The sequence below is a fragment of the Heloderma suspectum genome, chromosome 15 (genome assembly GCF_057233095.1).
Source record: "Heloderma suspectum isolate Gila_16-S chromosome 15, 16-S_ref, whole genome shotgun sequence".
Lineage (NCBI taxonomy): Eukaryota > Metazoa > Chordata > Lepidosauria > Squamata > Helodermatidae > Heloderma > Heloderma suspectum.
Genome location: NC_139472.1, coordinates 4,189,351 through 4,207,809, shown reverse-complemented (window position 1 = coordinate 4,207,809; position 18,459 = coordinate 4,189,351). Strand labels below are relative to the sequence as shown.

General features: G+C 50.0%; 1 protein-coding gene across 3 annotated transcripts in view; it reads left to right on the top strand.

The window, feature by feature from the left end:
- The window catches only part of PUSL1 (pseudouridine synthase like 1), a 58,929-nt gene that overhangs the window by 3,383 nt on the left and 37,087 nt on the right, over positions 1-18,459 (top strand). For all 3 annotated transcript variants that reach the window (XM_084821574.1, XM_084821573.1, XM_084821576.1), the window contains exons 2-3: positions 1,005-1,062; positions 16,337-16,524. In XM_084821574.1, the coding sequence (XP_084677700.1) occupies positions 1,005-1,062; positions 16,337-16,524 (246 nt within the window). The remainder of the gene's footprint in view (positions 1-1,004; positions 1,063-16,336; positions 16,525-18,459) is intronic.

The window sequence follows — 18,459 nt, the reverse complement described above, 5'->3', positions numbered from 1 at the left end:
TTAGTAAACAAAGCTAGAAAAAGTATCTCATGTTAATTTTTTGTCCCAACGTACCACAAATATAATGGCGGGGTGGGGTGGGGATAAAGCACAGTAACTATGATTTAAACGTTATATTATGTAGAAATCTTTATTGGGATACTTGCAAAAAATTAAAGACAATAGCATGGACTTCCCTTACATCATTTACATTTTAAGGGGGGGAAAAACAAAGTTGCTGAAAACTGTTGAAATACTAATTTGAGCAACCCAAAGAACTATGTGGGTATGCTGACAACCACTCACCTATTTCAACAGTGTTCGCTTCTCTTTCACTATGGTTGTTGGGGCACATTCAATTTCAGTGTCACTACTTACTAGCTCCATTTCACTCCAAGACATATATGTATTTCGAGGATAAATATTCCCTTCCCACTTGCTAGGGGTAATCATCTGAAAAAAACATTAATTACAACATTGAAACTGCCAAGCGTGCCTAATATTGTATTTAGAATTGGCATCCGTTCATTGTTCGTAGTGAAATGGAGAATTTTCTGCAGAAAAATAAAGCACTGGGAAAACGTCTGGGGGAATTTTTTTTCTGTACTGCCCCTCTGCCAACAGCAGAAGCTGAGCGGTTTGGGGGGAAAACCCATCATGGTGCGAATCGGGTTGCAAAAATAAAGTTGGAGGCGAACAGCAGCAAAACAGCCCTTGCTTGCTACTTACCCAAAGAAAAGAACCGGCATGAAGAAGAAACAAGGGAACTGGGAAAAGGAAGCAAGTGGAGGGAGCTAGTGATGTTTTGGGTGCATTGAGCGGAAGACCCCACAAACCTTAGCAAATTTACATTGCCTCTTCGCTTAAAAAGACCTTTGATTTGATCCAGCAAGAAAATGCCTGTGGACGGGGTGGGGGGTTCAGTTATGCAGATAACAGTGCTTCTTTCTTTCTTTCTTTCTTTCTTTCTTTCTTTCTTTCCTCCCACCCCTTCAAATGAAGAATTCCTTTTTTTCTCTCTGCAGTGGTGTGATGGGGGCACCTCCTGACCAGTCTGTGCTTGGAGTGCAGAATTATCTGGAGGTAGGTGGTACAGACCCACAGGCCAAAGTCTGGCTCTCCTGGGGTCTTAATCCAGCTCTTTATGGTTCCCAGATGGCCCCACCACTTCCCCTGACCACCAATCATTTGGGGGCTTTTGTGCAGTCCCGTCCCCCCATTCTAAAAGGTTGAAATGCCTCTCCTAAGGCGCAGTTGCCGGCAGGAAGAGCTCTAAGCTAAAATATGCTGGCAGTTGTTTGTGTTTGAGTTCCACCCTTTTTGTCTTTGGCCCCTCCCACCGCTGGAATGCGGCCCCCAAGAACTTTCACAGAAATTGAATTTGGCCCACAGGCTGAAAGAGGTTCCCCACCCCTGGTTTAAAGTTTCTCAAACTGAGTTGGGGAGTGCTGTAGTAGGGTCATTATGAGACACAAGCAGGAGTGTTTGTGAGTTATGAATGCCCCATTCAGCCATGATGGCTGGTGCATGCTGGGAGTTGTAGTCCAACATATCTGGAGAACACTAGGTTGAGGAAAGTTGATCTAGTCCAACTTCTGCTCAATGCAAGAAGTTCAGAGTTAGAGCATATGCAATAGATGTTCCCCCTCCCGCTACTTTCTTTGTCTCCCCCCTCCCCTCCCCTCTCCCCCCGTCTCTCTGAGACCATGTTCTTAGTGAGGCAGGTAATCTGTGTCTGGGCTGACCCATCTCAAAACGGAGGTAAAAATGCAGCAAGAATTCCCCGCCCATAGAAAGCTAGTGTATCAGGGAGAAAGCGAGCCCAGAATTAATCTCCCTGGCATGCTGATTTTCTATGCACAGGTTTAGTTGTTGCGACTGTGAATGCTCCTTCATGCAACAATGAAAAATCCCTGCAGAGACAGAGGCAGCGTGTCAGGGAAAAACGATTCTAGCCTACCCTTCTCTCTGATGTGCTAGCTTTCTGTGTGCAGGGAAACGAGTATAGTACAGCCCAGATTCAAGTAGGAGCTGGTGGATGCTCCCCTCCTTTCTTCCTGCCCGTAAAGTCTGTGGTGTAGTGGTGAGAGTGTTGGACTGGGAGCCGGGAGATCCGGGTTCTAGTCCCCACTCGACCATGGAAGCTCACTGGGTGACTTTGGGCCAGTCACAGACTCTCAGCCCAACCTACCTCACAGGGTTGTTGTTGGGAGGATAAAATGGAGAGGAGGAGGAGGATAATGTAAGCCACCTTGGATTTCTTGCAAGAGGAAAAAAGGCGGGATATAAATGCGATAGATAGATAGATAGATAGATAGAGCAGCTGAGGCTACCGTTAAAGGTTTGGATATATAAGCATGGATGTGGAGGCAGGAGAAATCCATGCTGTGGAAATGCAAGCTGGATTTCCTGGGGCATCTGAGCCTTTTTGGGAAGCTTAGCCAGGAATCGATCCTGAGCAAGACACATGTGGCAGAGGTCATGGCTTGAACTTGCTAGGGCTGCGTGCCTGATTGAATGCTTCATAATTCTGTAGCCTTTTCTCGAGGGGGGTGACTCACGCCTTCCTGCTCATCATCAGCCCTCTCAGCCACGCGTTTGGACTATAAGGGAGAAAGCAGACAAGCGCATACCTTAGCAGCTGCCTCCCACCGTATGTTCCATCACAAGCTCTGGGTAAAGCTGTCCCAGGACATTTTGGCCCTTGAGGCAAAAGATCTGGCGGGTTGGTAGGGATGTCGGAAAGATCCACAATGGATTCCAACGAGTCTGGATTTCTATAAATCCGACCGACAGATTCTTCAGCGGACCGGCTTTTTCCAAGTCACACATGGGCTGGTTTTTCACTTTTAGATGGGATTAGTGCAAGTGTGCATGAGCGCTAGTATGAATTAGCGCAAGTAAGAATGAAATTCTAATTTAAGAAATCCCATTCGCCAATGAGCAGATGACAGAATGGGCATTCCACAAAACACAGATGGATTTAACACAATCCATACATCCCTAGGGGCTGGCGGCATGGTGTGACTGTGCGGCTGCTTTTTCCTCCTCCGTTAAAGTTAATTGAGAGCTAGACTTTGCTCTACCCTTCCCCCAAAGGGCCGGGCCGGGGCGGGGCGGGGAGGGGGCGGGGGTGGATTTGAAAGCCTTCAAAATTTAACATTTTCATAACCACAAAGGGACTCAGGGGGGGGAGAAGGGAGGAATGAGAGAGAGCTGGGTTAATATATTTGTGTATGCAAGCCCCCCTCCCCCAAATATTGAACTTGCTGCAAATTGTGACAAGCTTACCCTTGGTGCAAGCCTTCAGTCATTGGGGCGCAGTTTGATTTCTTTGTTCTGGATTAGAACCGGATGTGGGTTTAACTCTCCACGCTTGCAGAAATCTCCAATATGTTTCCTCCATCTGATCCCAGAACGGCAGGCAGGCATGCTCCTTGCCGCTGCCACGAGGCCGGTTAATAATTGCTTCCTGGCCTCCCAGCCCCCCCTTGGCCCAGCGAACTAGAGCTTGTGGCTGGACAGGGTTGATGCTTCTAGGCAGATTATATCATTGCTCATGAGTGGACAGAGAAACGGGTGCGGGTATTGGTTCAGCATGGGGATTCACTCATAACAGGCACGGAGTGGTGAAAGCATCCTTCCCCCTGTCGGCTTTCCCTCCTGCCCCATAGCTCATGGAGGTGGAGCCCCTGCTTTGAATGCAGAAAGGCCCAGGTTCAATCCTTGGTGCTGGCAGTTAGATGGGATGGGAAGAGATCTTGGAGAGCCACTGCTCAGACAGGACTGGGCTACATCAGGGGTGCTGAACCTTTCAGCTCAAGGGCCAAATTCCATTTCAGAGAAGCTCTCAGGGGCCGCATTCCAGTGGTGGACGGGCCGAAGGCAAAAGGGGCGGGCCCCCAAATACCGGCAGATAGTACCTAAAAGCATTTACTGCTAGTCATTAAGCATTAGGAGGGGCATTTCAACCTTTTAGCATGGGGGCGGGGTGGGGGGAGCGGCACAAAAAGCCAGGAAACCACCAAGCAATCACTTGTTGGGGGAAGGGGTGGGGCTAGGGAAAGGGGGCATGGCTACCTGGCAGCCTGGATTTGGCCCCCTGGCAAGACAGGGGTTCTGCAACAATGGGTTAGACGGACAAACGCTCTGATCTGGTATTCAGGCAGCTTCCCGTGCTCCTGCCAAGATGGTGTGATAGAGCACCTGCTTTGGGTGCAGAGGGTCCCAGGTTCGAACCCCGTTTTCTCCAGGTAGGGTGAGGAAGGAATCCTGCCCGAAACCCTGGAGAGCCACTGCTGCTGCCCGTCAGAGTCGACAATACTGGGCTACAAGGACCCAGGGTCTGACTCAGTATAAGGCAGCTTCCGAAGTTCCTGTGGTGCCCTAAATCTTTCAGGGCGCGTTCTGGCTGCTCCTATGCCGCAGAGTTTGGGAGGTGGCCGCCGGAAGTGTCTGATGTGGTTCAGAATTGTTTTGATGTCTTATGTGGATAGAATCCTGACAGTCAAGAATGACTTTTCCTGGGAGAAGTATGCATGTTCTGTATCACCCTTGTGGTTGGTGTGTGTGTGTGAAGGAATATGCGCCTTGTTCTTGCCATCTTTTCTGGGTGTGTGGGCTCGTTTCTTGCGATCGCTTTCCCACTCGTGCTAACAGACGGGGCTTGATCATGTACTCAGAGGAATAATTGAAAACTGAAACGAAACCATTTTCTTTTCTCCTGTAATGTCAGCTGAATGCATACAATTTTCCCTCCCACCCCTGCCCAAGAAATGGCTGGATTTTTCTACTTCATTCCGCCTCTTTTAACTGTGTGAATAGCTTCTCCATGAAATGTACCCAGGGCTGTTGGTATGCCCCTGCTTGGTAGAAGTGGAGAAACTAATGAATCAGCAGTGAGTTTGGGTTCAAGAGGATCTTGGCTTTTGCTTTAGAAAAATAAAAGAAGAAAGCAAGTTCCTTGCCCTCATGGTTGGAAAGATATGCTTGAAAGTGTGTGGGCAACAAACACCTGCTGAAAACTCGGGAGCTTCAGTACTCTAACCCATCTCCATGATTAAGTACTAAACAGTATAAGTTATATAAAACAAGCAGATTTGCATAACCTCTAAATTTGACTGATTTACACAGGGTGCAGAATTCAGTGCAGATCTGTCTTTCAGCGCAGGGTGCAAATAATGAATGCCCCCCAAGCAGCATCCAAGTGGATCTCTCACGTGCACAGATAAACCAGCAGTCTTGTAAAGAAGCCCACAAGCGTTACTAGCCAGCAACCCACCCACCCTTGCTATTTCCTCCTCCCTCCCAGCCTCTAGCCTTGCTATTTCTGTCTACCCAGCCCCTTTCCTTGCTGTTTCTTTCCCCTCCTCATCCCTAACATTTCTCTCCCTTCCTACTTTCTAGCCTGGATCTTTCTCTCCCCCACCCCCAACCTCTTTACCTTACTGTTTCTCCTCCTCCTAGCCCCTAGCCTTGCTCTTTCTCTCCCTTCTACCCCTTTGGCTTGCTATTTCCCCTTCCCTCCCAGCCTCTACCTTCACTATTTCTCTTCCCATCTCTTTACCTTGCTGTTTCTCCTCAGCCTCTAGCCTTGCTCTTTCTCTCCCTTCTACCCCTTTGGATTGCTGTTTCCCCTTCCCTCCCATCCTCTAGCCTCATTATTTCCCCCCCAACTGCTTTAGCTCATTTTTTCTCTCCCTTTCTAATCTCTAGCCTTGCTCTTTCTCTCCCCTCTGCCCCCTTTGCCTTGCTATTTCCCCCTCCCTCCCATCCTCTAGCCTTGCTATTTCTCCCCAACCTGTTTAGCTCACTGTTTCTCCCCCGCCTAGCCTCTAGCCTTGCTCTTTCTCTACCCCTTTGCTTTGCTGTTTCCCCCTCACACCCAGCCTCCAGCTTCGCTATTTCTCTCCCCACCACTTTTATCTCGCTGTTTCTCCCCAGCCTCTAGCCTTGCTTTTTCTCCCCCTCTACCCTTTTGCCTTCCTGTTTCTCCTTCCCTCCCATCCTCTAGCCTCACTATTTCTCCCCCCCCACGCCCCTCTTTAGCTAACTTTTGACTAGCCAGGCCCCCACGACAGCCATTATGGGACTATCCACATCCTCCATGGCAGCCATTTTGTGCTGGTGCATACAGCAGTTTTTCCAATTCCAAAATATGCCCATGGGTTCAAAAAGATTAGGGAGCCCTGAAATAAGGGCACAAAGATTTCCCCATGAGAGATCTTAGGAAATCAGGACTGCCCCCGATAAATAGCAAGCATCGAAGTATATGCTTGTTTACCTCTTCTGGGCTTTATCTCTGTGTTTTATACGTTCTGTGGGTTTTCGTTAGAACCTTTCCCTCCTTTCCCTCAACTTTGTGTTTCCCATTTTTTTTGTGACAGAGGCTGCCCAGAACAAATCTTTTTCTATGCAAATCTCTTTTTCTTGGCCCTTGAAAGTCAGTGCTGAGTCCAAGAATTTCTTCCCATGCAAGAGAAAACAGCAAAGGGAGTGGAGTAGGACAGGAGCCCGGGACAGCTTGAGTCTTTGGAGATACAAGGGGCGGTGGGGAGTGGATACAGAGGGAGGCATCTGGGAATCCTGAATGATTTGGAAAGCATTCTTGGACTCTTGCAAGAATATGTATATTTCTCCCCCCGCTCCCCAGTGTGGGAAAGCTATTCAGTTGTATTCTCTTGTGGTCGTTTTCCATGCCGCTCACTGAAAAGCTTAGGGGTACATGGCACTCTGTTAAGGGTTTGCAAATAGCCATTTGCCTCCTGGTCACCTGGGGTGAGTAAGAATTGCTTCCAGATGACCAGACTTTTTAAGAGGTGTTTTTAATTATTTTAAGTACACCTTTTAAAATTATAAAAGTAAAAATATAACCTGACACTGAGGGGGGGAGGGAGGTACCCTGGCTCTGTTCAGGGGCATTGCTAGGCACTTAAAAGATTCGGAGCCCAGGCCCATGCAACATAAATCTGCATATGCTAATGTATAGCTGTATATGCAAATTTAGAACTAATGGCTATGATTTATGTAAATTTCTCAGGTGGCAAAACCAGCCAATTCATCTTCAGCTAATTGGCACCCTGACCAAGATCATCCCAATCCAATGGAAAGAGTTTTTCCTAAGCTTAATTGCCGTGTATGGGGAGATTTAGGGGGAGGGATGTTGCAGAATATGGGGAGAGGAGACTTAACCCTTCCCTCCCTAGCCGCAACCTCCCTTGAAAATTGCCCCTTTGGGGCGATTAAGCTGAGAAATAAACATGTCCTTGGCACGAGTGGACACTACACTCTGGAGTAGATCCAGGGCCTTGGGAAGGCCGAGCAACCCCACTGGATCAATGGCTGAACACATGCTTAGGATGCCAAAGATCCTGGTTTCAAACCCCGGCATCTCCAGCTCAGGAAGAGTGGCTGGCCATTGGTGTAGACAGCACTGAGCCAGATTAAACAAATGTCTAACAATAGGGATGTGTGGATTTTGTGCATTTCGCGGGTTTGTCAGATGCTTTTCGTTCCGTCCGCGCATTGACAGAATCGGGTTTTTTCCCCGTTTCCCCAATTTGTGCAAATGCGCATTTGCAAACATGCGCCACCCTGCACATTTTCATGCCTTAGCCTATGGAGGAAATGCACATTCTTGGCTGGTGTTTTTTTTTTTAATTTTGCATATTTTTCTACGATTAATTTGTGTAAAATTCCAGAAAGAAGAAACCGGTCCGCAAGTCCACCGAATCCGTCTAACTCAGGAAAACCCGGTCTGCTGCGGTACCAGTGGGTTGGATTCATAGAAATCTGAACTCATTTGATTCCATTGCAAATTTCTCCGACTTCCCTATCTGATACTGGATGAGGCAGTGTCCTATGTTTTGCATACCAGGTGCTGGGGAAAAACAAAAAGTAGGCCTTATCCCACATGTGATCTGTTTGTGAGCGTCCAAGAGGAATCTGTGGGGGGGAAAACGGCAGGATATAAATGTAATCACCGAAGGCTGATTTTATTTATTTATTTATTTATTTATTTAATGTATTAATTGCCCATCTGGCTGGTCACCCAGCCACTCTGGGCAATGTACAGCATATAATAAAACAGTTTAAAACAATAAAATTCTACAATAAAAACATTTTCTAAAATACCCTAACCCACCCCAAATGCCTGCCTGAACAGCCACGTTTTTAATGCATGGCGGAAGCTCAATAAAGAGGGGGCATGGTGGAGTTCCCTAGGGAGGGAGTTCCACAGAGTGGGGGCCACCAAAGAAAAGGCCCTCTCCCTCGTCCCCACCAGTCTAGCTGTCCTGGCTGATGGGACAGAGAGAAGGCCATCCGAGGCTGATCTTGTTAAGCGGCCTGTCTGGTGTTGCTGGAGGCGCTCCTTAAGATAGGCTGAGCCGGAACCATGTAGGGTTTTAAAGGTCAAAACCAACACCTTGAATTTGGCCCGGAAAGCAACTGGTAACCAGTGCAACTCCTTCTGATGGCTCTGATTTTGGTGGGGCGGTGAATTCTCCCCCCCCCCCCGGTTTTAGTCCAAACCAGCCAGAACTCTAAAGGAGTTATCCAAGGTGCTGAACCCTATCCCCAAAATAGGTTCAGCACCTCAGATCGCTCCTTTAAAGTCCTGGCTGATTCAGAATGAAACCCAGAGCAGATATCCAGCCCCACTGAAATCAGAGCCACCAGCTGCCACTAATACAAGAATAAATAAAGTAAATAAATAAAAATCCCCCAGCCCCGGGTTTAAAGTTGGATCCCCACAAAACATACGTCCTCCTGCATATCCCCACGGCCCACAATCCTCCTGGAACAGGTGACAAAGGAGAGTGAATCCCCTACCACTGCCTGCTACAACAGTCCGAGGCCTGCTGCGTCCCATCATTCGGGGGCACGTGGGAAAGGGCCGTTCTGCAGGACCCCCCAGCTCTCCAGGGGACTTCCGAGATGCCTGCTCCCATATGCCTGCCCTGGCCTTTCCCCCCGAATTCTTCAACCAGGAGGACGCAGACCTGACTTCCTTTCAATCTGAGGACAGAAAGGTGTTCCACAAATGCACCCGCTTGGCTCGCCTCTGGTGAGTACACCCTTTGTTGGGTGAGGACATGAAATCAGAGAGAACTCTTGCTAGAGATGTGAAGGCTGGGGGAAGAAAGAGAAAAAATGGAGTGGGAGGGACCGGAATTTTTTTAACTGTTCTTTCCCTGCCTTTTCCCAGGGATTGGGGGGGGGGGGAATTGGGGAGGGGAGGAATGGAATGGTTTCCCCCTAATTTTCAAGGTTTTTCCCCCCCGACCCTTCACATTTCTAACCCTTGCCCTTCTTCCGTGCCTGGAGAAGAACAAAGACTCACCACTATGACTTCAGAAGCAGGGAAGAACGGCAGAGCCGCCCCCTGGCATGGCAGCGAAACTCAGGGGCGCTCGGAAAAGCCTCGGGACATCTTGGCAGTGGGGGAGAGCGGGAGCTAAAACCCCACCCTGAGCCAGGCCTTGAGCCCCGTGTAGTGCCTTTAAAGTGGGGCGTGGGGCAGGGTCATGGCAAGAGGACACCCTTTGGGGACACCTGCCGCCCCCTTGAAAGCCCACATTTTAGCAGGACAAATCCTCACCCTTCTCCTGGCCCTGCTTCCTCCCGAATTGCAGTAAAACAGGCCTCTGACCCGACCGCAAACGGAGTCCCTTCAGCCGGCAAAAAGGACCCGTCGTGCATGTCGTGGGACACAGCCTCCCCGAACTCCTGACCCCGTTCCGCAAATGACCTCGCCATGTCCTCGCTGCGCCGTCCAGATGTCCCCCGAAGCTCCCCCCGTGCACATCTGCCACTTTTATGTATCTGTCACCCGCTTTCTACCTTCCCCTCCCCACCAACGCTAATCCGCTCATGTCACTCACGCCAAATTAAGATGGGAAGATGCATTATTGACTCGGCACTAATTGTGTGTGTGGCGGCGGCGGGAAAAACAATCCCGTATAATCCCAATTAATGGTGCGGTGTGCCCAAGGGAGAGTCGCAGGCGGGTGGGAGGAGAGAAGAGGTGGAATCTGGGGACTTCGGTCTGCCTCAAACACAATCTCATCGCCTCGTCCCCAAAATCTATCTGGGCTAGCATTCCATTGCCAACAGGGTCTGGGCAGAGGTTTGGGTTTTTTTTAAAAAAACTTATTATTCCATTTATATCCCAGCTTTTTTTCCCCTTGCAAGGAACCCAAGGTGGCTGCTATAGTCCTCCCCTTCACCAATTTATCCTCACTACAACCCTGTGAGGTAGGCTAGGCTGAGAGTCTCTGACGGGCCCAAAGCCACCCCGTGAGTTTCGTGGCCCGAATGGGGATTAGAACCCCAGTCTCCTGAGTCCCAGTCCAACACTCTAACCACTACACCACACTGCGTGCATTTTGCTCGTGGGTTGGACTGCAGGTCCTTAGGCACATATGAAGCTGCCTTATACCATTTGTCCGTGTAATCTGGAGAGGCAGCGTGTTGTCATGGTTCGAGCGCTGGACTGGGGCTTTGGAGACCCAGGTTCTCGTCCCCACTCGCTCGGCCATGAAGCTCACTGGGGGACTTTGGGCCAGTCACAGACTCTCAGCCCAACCCACCTCACAGGGTTGTTGTGAGGATAAAATGGAGAGGAGGAGGATTATTTATGTACGCCGCTTTGGGTTACTTGGGGGGGGGAAAGGCAGGATATAAATGCACTCAATCCATCAATAATAAAATAATCTTTGGGTCCTCAACTGAAGTGCCAGCCTGAGGATCTCCGGGCACGGATTGAATGATGAGGGGGGAGGAGGTGGCCCCAGCCCCCTGGCCCCAGCCCCCTGGCCCCAGCCCCCTGGCCCCAGCCCCCTGATGTCACTTGGCTTGGACTGACGCATATTTCCCATCCCCTGCTACTTGACCCTTTTAACTGGGGCATCAGGGATTGAATCTGGGACCTTATGTACTCTGGCCGCTCCTACAGGTATCCTCCTTGACATTGTTCTAAGCCAGCCTCCCCGGAGGCATTGCCGCCTGTACGGGATCCAGCCGGGTTTGAAGCTCTCTAGCTTTTGCAGTCCAAGGAAGGCTTTTTGCCCTTTTAGGCTGTCCCGATCCTTTCGCCCTGTTCACTTTTCTCTTTTTGTTTGTGCACCCCAGATCCCTCCCCTGCCCCGAGCCTCTCTTTCTGTCCTAGACCTGTGTGCTGTGATGCAGCCTGCCAAAACCCACCAGAGCAGACTCTGTCGTTTCTGTCTGCTCTCCTCTGCAAACGGGAATAAATAAGAGGTTTTTCTTTTGTTAATTGGAAGCACATGGCTACAGACGAGGAAGACGCTAGCAGCTGTCTCTGTGGTTGCCTGCGTGTGTGTGCATGCGTGTGTGCCCCTTCCTTCCAGCTGTTGGGCAGAATTATCAACACGCACACACCTCGCCCCCAAATCAGCGGCCCAAACTGTGAAGTGCAGGAGATACAGCTGCATTCACATGTCGCTAAGCCAAAACTTCTGGCTTCGTAAACTATGATGTGAATGTGTTGCCCGGCCTGTTCGCTTCTCTCATCACAAGAGCGGGTAAAGAAACCAGGAAGGGATGACTTCTCATTGGTCCAGGTCACACGTCACAGCGGCAATTCCTGAGTTATTTAACCCAGGAAGTGTGGTGGGGAGTGGAGCATGTGAGCCATTTCCACTTTTAATTAACAACCCTGGAACTTTAGCTTTGCTTATGCCAACGTAACGGCGGTAGCGGGGGATAGAATCCTAGTCTCAGCTGAGTCCTAAACAACTTGAATCCAACTCGTTGACAACTTCTAGTTCAGCAATTCCACACTGGCGTCTCCCTTAGAAGTTCTTTCCTTTTTGAAGAGCGTCAATGTACAGCTCAACGGCTGAGTTGCCCAGAAGACTCCAGTGTTCTCATGCTGGCTTCTGAACGTTGCTGTTTTGATCGCATATTTGCATTCATTTTTACTTTCGTCTGGTGGGCAGATGCAGATCCAGAACCGGAGGCCGTGAGCCTTTGTATGCCAGTTGCTGGGGAACATGGGCAGGAGGGTGCTGTTGCACTCATGCCCTGCTTGCGGGTTCCTGGTTGACAGCTGGTTGGCCACTGTGTGAACAGAATGCTGGACTGGATGGACCCTTCGTCTGATCCAGCAGGGCTCCTCTTATGTTCTTATCCAATGATAGCTGGTGTTTTCAGGATTGCATAGTGTGTGCGCGCTCTCTCTCTCTCTCTCTCTCTCTCTGGGTGCCATCCCACCTCTCCATCTGTTTGGCTCCCCGTTTACCCCCCTCTTTTAATACAGACCTGATCTGATGGCCTGCAGAGGGTTGCAAGTTCCACACCCCAGACATACAGACTGACCCGTGTAGACACCTATGTAGGCGGGTGATGACCAGTGTCGAGTTGGAGGACGAGCAATTAAATACACCCCTGACGGTTTGGATGGTGGGGTTAGGTCTAGCAGTAGTGTGACCCACGAGGGGTTGAGTTGGCATCTGGGATTTTTGTGGGGCTGTCTCCCTGGGTTTCAGTTTCTGTTCGGTGTCCAGTTCCTGTTTAGAGGAGGAGCCTGAGGCAAGGTGCAGCTCAGTGGGCAGAGCCCCTGCATTGCCTGCAGAAGGTGACAGGTTTGATCCCTGGCATCTCCAGGTACATCTGGAAAAACTCCTGCCTGAAACCCTGGAGAGCCGCTGCTGCCAGTCAGTGTCGACAGTACTGGGCTAGATGGACCCGGGGTCTGTCTGACTCCGTCAGTACAAGGCAGCTTCCGATGTTCCTGTGGTTGTCCAGTAAGGGCTACATTGCAAGGAACACAAAGGTACCTCCTAACCAGCTCCTTTTAAGAAAGCTGATTGCCTATTTAGTGGGGGAGGGGGTGGAATCTTATTTTTTTACTTTCCCAGGGAGGAACAGTACTGGAGCGGAAGCATTGCCCATTTGATTTCCTGATTTTTGTTGCTCTTTCTAGATGAGAGACAGGAGCAAGGACACAAATAGCATGCCACATCCTCAAAAAAGAATCCTTATGTAAAGGAAGCTCACAGCTCCTCTCCTGTGTAATTTTATTCCTTCCCGTTCACCACCCACGTGCAGTTCTCCCTGGGAACTTTCTCAGGTTTACATCCTCCTTTTTGTACATGAAGAATAGAGAAGTTACCTTCCCGGATCAAACTAAGGGCCGTCTCCTCGGTGGTCGGCCCAATCGCTGGGAGAACCCATAAGCCAGGTGTGATAGGAGAGAGACAATACTTCGGTGTTAAATCCCCTGCTTTGTGTTCAAAAGGTTCCAGAAGACAGAAACAAAATTCTAAGTGATCTTGATAGACTGGAACACTGGGCAGAAAACAGAATGAAATTTAATAGGGATAAATGCCAAGTTCTGCACTTAGGAAAAAGAATCCAAATGCACAGTTACAAGATGGGGGATACGTGGCTCAACAACATTACAAGCAAGAAGGACCTTGGAATTGTTGTCGATCACAAGCTGAATATGAGCCAACCATGTGATGTGGCTGCAAAAAAGGCAAATGCTCTTTTGGGCTGCATTCATAGAAGCAGAGCTTCCAAATCCCGGGAAGTACTAGTTCCCCTCTACTCAGCACTGGTTAGGCCTCATCTGGAGTACTGTGTCCAGTTCTGGGCACCGCACTTTAAGAAGGATGCAGACAAACCGGAGAGGGTTCAGAAGAGGGCAACAAAGATGATCAGGGGACTGGAAACAAAGCCCTATGAGGAGAGAATGAAAGAACTGGGCATGTTTAGCCTTGAGAAGAGAAGACTGAGGGGAGATATGATAGCACTCTTCAAGTTCTTGAAAGGTTGTCACAGAGAAGAAGGCCAGGATCTCTTCGCGATCATCCCAGAGTGCAGGACACGGAATAATGGGCTCAAGTTGCAGGACGCCAGATCCCGGCTGAACATCAGGAAAAAATTCCTGACTGTGAGAGCAATACGACAATGGAGCCAATTCCCTAGGGAGGCGGTGGGCTCTCCCACACTGGAGGCCTTCAAGATGAGGCTGGACAGCCACCTGCCAGGGATGCTCTGACTTGGATTCCTGCCTTGAGCAGGGGGTTGGACTCGAAGGCCTTGTAGGCCCCTCCCAACCCTACTATTCTATGATTCAATCCCCACTGTCTCCAGGGACTGCCTGGGACACTGGAGACCCGCTGCCGCTAAAGAGACAAGTAGTCTGATGTGGTATAAGGCATCTTCCTGTCGTGATGTCCTGTGGTGCGTGCCGCCCGGCATTTTGCATGTTAAACCACCCTTGTGTAACCCGTGGTATGTTGTAGGGTTATGCAAGGGTTGTTTGAGTCATCGAACTCCACCCCCCACAAATGTTTTTTCCAGCATCCCTAATTGTTTCATGCTCTGGGTGCCACGTTTATAAGAGGGAGATTGACAAAGTGGAGTGTGGCCAGAGGAGGGCGGCTAGGATGACCGGCACAGAAACCAAGTAGGCCAGCGGGGGAAGGCTGTTTCCTGGCCCAACAGAAAGTCCCACTTGCCAACAGCAGCCCCCAGAGGCCGCATTCCAGTAGCCGGCCTTAGAGCATCAAACTTCATGCCGGGGGCTAACTGCCTCGGATGACATCACTGCTCAGGGACCACTCGCCCAGCCTCCCATCAGCCTCTCTGGTTTGCATAATTGATGGGATCTTGCATCTCTCTTTACGAGGCTTTTTTCCCCGTCAGCGGCTGTAAATCATGACAGGTGGATGGATGGGCTGTCTGTGCTGGATGCCGACTTCCTGACCTGCTGTAAAGTCTGGAGCGGAATGGTCACATGGGTTGGTCCCAGCCGGGCAAGGTTGGTCCCTGACCCCCAGGAGGATTTGGCCTTTCACCCTTTTTCCTCGCAGGATCCAAAACATAATCTGATCATATTCAGACTGTAATCCGTTTTATATAATAAGGTTCCCTGCTCCCGCCAGCCTCCAGCCCCTAAGCTGCTTTGCTGACCTGGGAACTTAGAAAGCTGCCGTTTCCTGAATCAGAGCCTTGGTCCATCTAGCCCAGTATTGTCAACACTGACTGGCAGCAGCAGCTCTCCGGGGTTTCAGTGTTAATGCACTTTGACAATAAACAGCTTGCCCTTTGCTGCAGCGGTTGACCTCGGGAGAAGTAGGTTTTGGGATTGCAGACATAGCAGGCTAGAAAGGATTCCCAAGTAAGGTTCAAGCCCTTCTTAACTCACAGGGTCAGACTTAGAGAATGTGTGCTGTGGTGGGTCAGGAGGGGGAATTCTAGGGATACAAGGGTGTGAGCCCCTGGTGCTAACATAAATAAATAAATCTTGCGATCTCTCTAAATTCTGCAATTAATTTTTCGTGCTTTCCAAGAAAATTCTGCTTCTGCTAATGACGGGTGAAGGATGGGAGGTGGGTTGGAAAGACCTAGAGAAGCGACAGAACGACTTCAGTTTTCAGTCACTTCACTGGCATTGCAGAGTTCAGCTGGGTGTTCCTCGTCTGCTTTCAAGCAGATCCTGGCAAGCGTAAGGGACTAGGAACTTGCTTTCCCCTGCTTTGAACGAAAGTTAAGCTGCTTATCGGGAGGGGCTGTAGTTCAGGGATAGAGTGCATGCTACATATAATTCAGGAAGTCGAAGTTCAGTCCCTGGCATCTCAACTTAAAAAGGTTTGAGGTACCACAGGATGAGGGAGTCTTTGCTCTCTTATTGATTGATTGATTGATTGCATTTATATCCCACCTTTTTTTCCTCTTGCAAGGAACCCATGGTCGTCCTCCTCTTCCTCTCCATTTTATCCTCACAACAACCCTGTGAGGTAGGTTAGGCTGAGAATGGGTGAATGGCCCAAAGTCCTGCAGTGAGCTTCCTAGGCAAGTGGGGAGTTGAACCCAGGTTTCCCCAGCCCTACTTCAGTGCTTGAACTACAGCACCACATCGTCTCCCCCCCCCCAATATCTAAGGATAAAACCCAGATTAAAAGCAAAATCTGGATTAAAACAGACTGTAAAAACCAATAAATTAAAAGCACAATTAAATTAAAAGCACAACACTAGCATAAATAATCAGCACCAGCAAATTTTAAAAAACCTGTCAGCAACAGACCTACGTACACACCAAAGGCCCACCTGAATAAAATTGTCTTTGCCTGCCGGCAGGAAGAAAATAAAGAGAGAGCCAACCTAGCCTCCCTCACCAGGGAGTTCCACAGCATTGGGGCAGCCACCAAGAAGGCCCTTCCTCGCTTCCCCATGAAAAATGGATCAGATCTGTTGGGGAGCTGAGATCCGCTGCTGGTGCTACTTTCTGTGGCTTATCTGTGAAATTTTAACAGTAATGTACCCTCTTCTCCCAACATCCCATCAATCATGTCCCCTTTTTCTTTGGGCTTTCCCCCCACAGAAGGCAGCTGAGAAGCTCCGACTTTCTGTGCCAGCCAAATTTGTCATCTCCAGCCGCACGGACTCCGGGGTGCACGCCCTCTGCAACAGCGCCCACGTCGACATCGAGAGGCCGAGTGGCAAGCCACCTTTCTCCGAAAGTGTTCTTCTAGAGGCTCTCAACCGCTATCTCAGACCTGAGCCCATCTGGTGAGTTTTCTAGAGCTACGAAGCACTTGAGTTTTCTCATTGGGCTGCTGTGTGTGTGAGAGAGAGAGAGAGAGAAAGGTCTTCCCAGAGAGTTGGGAAGCTTGGAAAAAAGGAGTAAGGGGAGACATGATAGATGTGTACAAAATGATGCATGGTGTGGAGAATGTGGATAGGGAGACATTTTTCTCCCTCTCTCAACATACGAGACCCGAGTGGGGTCATCCCATGAAGCTGATGGGTGGGAGATCCAGGACAGATCAAAGGAAGGGCTTCTTCACACGGCGCATGGTTAAACTATGAAAATTGCGACCACAGGATGTAATGTTGGCCACCAATTTGGATGGCTTTAAAAGGGCGTTGGACCAATTCATGGAGAAGGCTATTGATGGCTACTAGTCCTGGTGGCTATGTGCTACCTGCAATACCAGAGGCAGTGAGCCTATGTACACCCATTGTTGGGGAACATGGGTGGAAGGGTGCTGTGGTGCTCATGCCCCGCTTTTGGGTTCCTGGTGGCAGCTGGTCGGCCACTGTGTGAACAGAATGCTGGACTAGATTGACCGTTGGTCTGGTCCAGCAGGGCTCTTCTTAGGTTCTTATGAGAGCTGGGACAGGGTTCACTGGCTGGGACAAACAGTGAATGTCAGACAAGGACCAGGGAGGCCTGGGCTGAAGGAAAAAAAACCAAGCTTGGAATCTGATATAGGCTCAAGTCGGAACGAGCTTTGAGGTGAAACTCTGAGAACTTTGGCCAACTCCGGTTTTGCTGATTTGCATATGCCTAGTCCCTGGGCAAGACACCTTCAATGGGCCCCCTCCCTCAGTGGGTCTCCCGTCTCACCACCATGACCACCAGCTGCTCTTCCTCCCCCTCCTCTTTCTCATAATAACTACCACTTGTTTGGTTGACAGCCAGGGAGCAAGGAGGCCGCGGCATCTCTTGCTCCTTCTCCCCACCACCACCACCACCACCACCGTTGTCTGGGCCAGAGCGAGAGGCAGGGGAACAAGCAGGTTGCCATGGGGAAGAGGAGTTGCAATTCCAAGGGGGTCTTGTCAGAGGTCCCCTGTGGGCCCCCAGCAGGTGCCCGACCATGCCAACCCTTGGCATCAGAGCTGGTTCAGGTAGGGAAGTCCATCCTACCGGTGCTGTGGGCTCCCTAGCCTCAAGGTAGTTCAGTATTTGTGTGGAACGTCGTCGAGGCACCTGTGTGCCACCGTCAGGACCCCTCCTCCTCAAGGGGCCTCCCTTTGATAGCTCTGAGCTGATGAGTGGATCTGCCCGCCATTTATTTTCCTCTGTGGTTTCCAGCCGTTGTCATGGAATCAAGTAACGTGGGCACCATCCAAGTCTCAACACACCTGCTCCCTAAAGGCGCAGCTACTTGGGGGCGGGAAGGGGAAAGGAGATTGATCTTGTCAGGATTTTTTCAAAAGCCAGACTTTCAGGGTGGGGGAGAAGGCGTACTGCTCTCAGGTTGTGCCGATCACCGCCGGGGCGGTGTGTACCTGAGCCGCCTGTCCTTACAGAGCGCAAAGTGTAGATCGACGGGGCGGCTTCCCAAGGCCGAGGCAGTGATGTGGGGCAGAAAGTGTCCCCGTTTCAGAAGTTCATTAGTGAGGATGAATTGCAAATTCAAATGCAATATGAAGCCAGGTTGGCAGTTTCACAGTTGAATCAGTCCATGTTTTTTCCAGACACCCTGGCAAGGCTGCAGGAGAATGCAGATACAGCCTTGAAATATGTACGGAGTGAAACAGAGCTAATGAGTAGTGACAGTGAAAGTGAAATTTCCCCAGCAGCGTCAGTGGAAGAGAGCTGTACTCTCCTGAAATTGGCGAGTGGTCGTCAGCAGATCAGGCACAGTCTGTTGGCTTGCTAAAATTAATTTGTGCAGCCATTCCCAAGCTAGTGCACTCCAGGCGTGTTGGACT